This window comes from Colias eurytheme, chromosome 27 (genome assembly GCF_061535395.1).
Source record: "Colias eurytheme isolate Ceu_HAF_F1 chromosome 27, ilColEury1 Martin Lab GWU primary, whole genome shotgun sequence".
In the NCBI taxonomy this organism is placed as follows: Eukaryota; Metazoa; Arthropoda; class Insecta; order Lepidoptera; family Pieridae; genus Colias; species Colias eurytheme.
In genome coordinates this window covers 6006427-6012426 of record NC_143006.1, presented here as the reverse complement: position 1 = coordinate 6012426, position 6000 = coordinate 6006427, and the positions used below count along the sequence as shown (strand labels likewise).

The 6000-nt window shown below is 32.7% G+C and overlaps 1 protein-coding gene across 1 annotated transcript in view; it reads left to right on the top strand.

Annotated features, from left to right (window-relative positions):
* The first annotated feature begins 293 nt into the window (after nt 1–293).
* Nucleotides 294–6000, top strand: part of LOC149896933 (ribosomal protein S6 kinase alpha-5-like) — an 83956-nt gene continuing 78249 nt past the window's right edge. Inside the window, exon 1 of the mRNA XM_090117304.1 lies at nt 294–1312. Within this exon, the coding sequence (XP_089973430.1) occupies nt 892–1312 (421 nt within the window). The 5' untranslated portion in view covers nt 294–891. The remainder of the gene's footprint in view (nt 1313–6000) is intronic.

The following is a 6000-nucleotide window of genomic DNA, read 5'->3' as shown; positions in this document are numbered from 1 at the left end:
AAAAAGATTTTCCAACCCCGATAAAGAAGTTTCACTTCAATAATTGCTTTTTTATATTTGGAATTTTTGAAAACGCGTGTAACTAAATTATGTAATAATATAAATTTATTTAATCGAAATGTAAATGTAACGTGAACTAAATGTTAATGTAGAGCATTTCTACAGTGACAGAGATATGGTTTGAAATTTGAATTATCTGAGTTTTTTCTATATTCTCTCTGGCCTCGTAAATTGTATCGTAGTGGGGGCAGCGCCTCTCGCACGTCGCACGGTTTCTATTTTGCGTTTCTCGAATTCAATTCAGTTACTCTGTCGCGCTGAGTGAGGCGTCATTCGCGCTGACGTTTTTTAGTTTATTATACACTAAGGTTAGAGTAGATTTTTTAGACAAAACAAATTATAGTGTTAGTGAAAGCTTATAATTATTTATCGAATTGTGTGATGTGTCAAACGGATTGTGCACAGTGAAGTTGAAATTTTATACGTGTTGCAAACAACTGGATTTCCCAACGACCTGGCGATAAACCGATGCAAGTGGCTGTGATTTTGAAAAAGCGTATTTGTGATGTCCCAATTTTGACATTTCAAATTGTTTGAAGGCAGATGGGAATGTTTGACTGAAAATATCGCGTTGGTTTCGTATAATACTGGGGCGATTCGGGAGAGATGGTGTTTTAAATCGGTCGGGTTATGTTACCGTGGCGCCCTCTAACGACTCTTTTCGATTTGCGATTGCGGTTTTGAGTATGCTCGCGAAATTGCATTTCGTGTTTACTTTCGCCTGTGTCGAAATAGTTTACAAATAATAATTAGCGCAACGGTCGCTCCTCTGCTTGGCGTGACGTGGCGTCCGCGAGCAATTTGACATACATGGTGTGAAGGACTTAAGCCATGGCCACGGTAGAAATGAGCTTGCCTGACAAAAAGCCTGAGCACGAGTCGGGATACTACGAAGGCAGCGACCAAGAGGGCAGTATGGAGTGTGGGTGTCCTTCGCCCGTGAGTTCGCGCAATTCATCACACTCTACCAAGTTAAAACGTAGGCACAGTGCTCATAAGCAGAAGAAGGCACCGGCAAAGAAATCTCGTGTGGACCAGCCGACGAATGGTCATATTGTGAATATTGACAAGAGTGTAGAAATAGTGGAATATGCTGTCAAGGATAAGACAGTGGAAGAAGCGGCTCCAGTAGCTGGGCCAAGTAAAAGAAGTAGTTCTGTTGAACTTATTGGTGGTACAGTCCCACCACCTGCGAGGGACTCTATCGATTGGAACCTGGTGGAGGCTAGTAAAATTAGGAAAAAGAGTAAAGGTTAGTAGCGCTAGTGTAAATACTTGGTTACGGGAAAATACCTTAACTTTATTTGGTTATCATAATCATATAAAGATTAACAGCCATAAAAGATCATAAAAGTTATGTATCTTCTATTAAATTATTATTTATGGTTATTGAAATTCAATCAATGATTTTTAATGAGGCAAATGCATATGCTGTGACTTATTAATTTATAATCTTTTAATAAAGTTGTCTGAAGTAGGTCATAGCTTGTAGCATTTATCATATAACTTGCATTTATTTGACTGACCGGTTGGCTTGGTTGGTAGTGGCCCTGCCTTCCAAGCCAGAGGTTGTGGGTTCAATACCCGGGCCAAATATTTGTGTGATGAACATAGATGTTTGCTCAGTGTCTAGGTGTTAATTATCTATATAAGTATTTATTTAAAATTATATATTTAATATTTATGTTTATTAGCCATAAATATTAAATATATAATTTATGGTTTCAGGGTTAATATTCATGGTTTCCATAACTGAAACAAAAGCTTAGTATGGGATCAGATCGTGCCGTGTGTGAAATTTGTCCTGAAATTTATATTTATAACTTTGTAAGATCATTATGAAACTAAATTAACTGTAAAACTAACCTAGAGGTGTATAAACTCTAACCTATAAATCACTGAACTAGTAAAACATTTAATATTATTCGTTCTGAGTATATTTTAGAGACAATCAATAGCTTCTATTACTATAATGCAGTCCAGATTTGGTTTAATGTAAGAGAAAAATTATTTATTACACTTGGATTATAATTAGGTCAACTCGTGGGTCAAATGTTACTTTCTAAAAAACTAATTAAACACAAAGTTCCAATTCATATTTTTATGTATTATACTAGCTTACCGCCCGAGGCTTCGCCCGCTGTGCCTAAAACCTTATAAAAGATATACTAAAACCTTCGTCTTGAATCACTTTATCTATTAAAAAAAACCGCATCAAAATCCATTGTGTAGTTTTAAAGATTTAAGCATACAAAGGGACATAGGCACAGAGAAAGCGACTTTGTTTTATACTATGTAGTGATGTAATCTATGTTGACCTAAAATAACATTGATGATTGAACTCAAATAATTTTAAACTGCTCTCATAATAGTCCTGCAGTTTCACTAAAAATGCATAAAAATATAAACTCTTAACTCAAAATATTACTTTTAAGTACTTCCTATGATTACTAATGATAAGTATAAGGTATTTATCATTTATTGATAAATAATTAATATTGTTATTAATAAATCTCATTAAAAATAATTAATCCCTATCTTGTTAATCAGTTTCAAGGAATAAATGACTAACAAAAGCTAACGAAACATAAGTTCTAAACTTTATAAAAAAATTAAAACGAGATAATATGTAGTTTCTTCTGTATGAAATTCAGGTCAGCCAGTATAAATTGAGTCGTTAATTTCGTGAATAAATAAAATAAAATGATATAAAAATAAATTTTAAATGTAATTTAGGTAATTAGTAAATCCTACTTTTGTACTTCCAACTAATACTGTTAGAAATTATTATGTTTGTATCATCTCAAGCAAAATCTACTGAATGGATTTTGATGGTACTTGGCAGTGCTGTAGCTCTTGTATCAATAGAAAATATAAAAGATTCCATATAGGCACAAAAAAAAAACCATAAAGTTTTTATCTTTTTTGCCATGTCAATGACCTCAGAAGTTAGGTCATTTATTGTAATTTCCAAAATTAGTTATTTGAATATCTTTCCAACTTGAGTGTTTTTCTATATGTTTTTAAATAATATAACTGGCTTTATGGCTATAAATACCAAAACTTTTGAGTACAATTGATTCTTTAATTGTAGAATACAAAAAAAAAATAAGGACTGCATCTTATATTTATATTTTAAATGACCTTTACATGATTTTCCTCAAACTTTTATTGTTAATAGAGTATAATATTATAATTAATATAAGGAAACCAACTAAGATCATTGAGCATTTGACCTGTAATGTATACAAACAAATTTAGGGGATTTTGTGCAGTTTATTTATGGTCCTGAATATGATTACTGTTGGAGATGAAAAAATGTCTCTAAAGAAACATCAGTGAAACAGTAGTAACAAAAATGTACATGTACATTTTATTCTGCCATACATCAAATCAAGCGGTTGATTATCTTAAAAGAATGCTGGTGCAACAATTTCTTTTTTCTGTTGGACCCATGATAAAAACTAACTATACATAGAAACATAATCTTATATATAAAATTCTCGTGTCACAATGTTAGTCTGCATACTCCTCCGAAACGGGTGGACCGATTCTCATGAAATTTTCTGTGCATATCGGGTAAGTCTGAGAATCGGCCAACATCTATTTTTCATATGTACCACGGGCGAAGCCGGGGCGGACCGCTAGTTTAATTATAAATATCTTCTCTTTTCTTCCATCACTGAAAAGATTACTTGTTTAAATATAGAATGAAAGGTATGGCCATATTCTATACCTAGCTGCGCCATTCAGTTTCACCCGCATGGCTCTGCTCCTGTTGGTCTTAGCGTGACAATTGGTGACAATATATAGCCTATAGCCTTCCTCGATAAATGGGCTATCTAACACTGAAATAATTTTTCAAATCAGACTAGTATTTCCTGAGGTTAGTATTTACATTAGAAGATTATACAAATAATGCCTTCAAAGTGAAATTAAATAACTAATAGAAATCCCTCAATAAATATTAAATACCTTGTGAGTATATTTAATTTCATGATAAGCAAATAGCATGAATATTTCAATGCCAAGATATAAAATTCCAAATAGGTTTCATTTATTATATGTATGAGGTGAATGAATTGTAAATTATTTATTTGATCAAAATTTATATTTGATTAATAGACAACTTTGACTGTTTTCATTATTATTATATAAGTAATATAATATGCAGATTGATGTTTCATGTATTTGAATATATATGATGATATATTTTTTTTATTTACCAGCAGTCCGCCCCGGCTTCACCCATGGTACATATTATATTTTAGCACTCAGTCATCACTTACAACATCATCTGCATCTAACAGTTCAATAATTTTTGTGGAATTGGTACTAATACAGTAGTTCCCAAGTTAGGCATGTTCAAACAAACAAACTTCAGCTTTTTAGTATTATAATTAGTATAGATTAAGATATAAGATAACTTATGAACATATGTACTAGGTTTCCGCCCGCGGCTTCGCCCGCGCAGTCAAAGAAAAACCCGATAGATAGATAGATAGATCCCGTTCCCGTGGGATTTCCGGAAATGCGTCATTTTCCCGGGATAAAAAGTAGCCTATGTCCTTTCTCGGGTATCAAAATATCTCCATATCAAATTTCATGAAAATTGGTTCAGTAGTTTAGGCGTGATTGAGTAACAGACAGACAGACAGAGTTACTTTCGCATTTATAATATTAGTATGGATTCTATGCTTTTGTATTCAGTTCATTTGCTCACCTATTTTTTTGTTTAAATAAATATGTACATAACATGCAAAACAACCATACTATAATTAAAATAATTATAATGTTGACCTCAAAAAATGTTTCAAGCATCATGATTTTGCAAATATTTTATTATAAGTCACAGCCTCTTTGTCTTGACTTACTGATAACTTATCACTATCAGCCATGGTGTACTGTTTACTTGATAAGTTATATTATTATGTATATTGTTTTTGTGAATCTATACTAATATTATAAAGAGGAAAGGTTTGTATGGTTTTCACGCATAAACTACTGGACCGATTTTGATGAAATTTGGCACAGACAATCTTTAGACCCTGAGAAAGAACATAGGCTACCTTTTATTGCGAAATATGTACCACGGGCGAAGCCGGGGCGGACCGCTAGTTTATAATAACTTTGTGTTCACATAGATTTGGATAATGTGAGAAATCATGTATGTAGTTAGATTAGATTTGCAAACTATTATTGTGAATTTGAATTGACATGAATTGTGTGTAAATGTATCTTTTAAAATTTAAAGTAATAACAAAGATCTCATTTATACTTGATATTTCATAAGTTGGAGAGTTGCATGTTTGTTTGAAAGTGCTTATTTCTATAAATTCTTTCAGTGTAAGATTTATCATCACGCTAAGACCAATAGGATTGGTGCAATGCGGGCAAAACCGCGGGGCACAACTACTCACATATTTATGAAGATTAACAGAAAATGTTCATAACGGATTGGGAACATTAATAAGCAATATCCGTGCAAAGTCGGGTCGCTTAACTAGTATACGTTTAAAAAGCGAACACCACAATAACTTCCACATTACCGTCTCAAATTGTTCCCATAGTATCTCGGGCGATACAATCTCGCGTTTTTATTATAAGTGAAAGCCAATAATTATTCTGTCTACCATTAGCTGTATTGATGGTAATGACTCTGCAATTTCCATAATTTGGATACCTACATGTTTGACCTCTAAAATCGTGCTTCTGTTTTGATATAGCTAAGTGTTTATGTAGTGTATACTTTCAAGGGTAGGTACTAGGTAGTAGATATATTATATTGAAAAAAAAAAATCATTTGTTTATGTGGATATGATAGTTATTCTTTTCTAAAAACCACCATTTTATAACATGTTTTATGGTTGTTGATTCTTCAAAAATTTTCGACATGTTGTACGAATTGTATACCAAACCACCCTTGCAATGTTACACAAA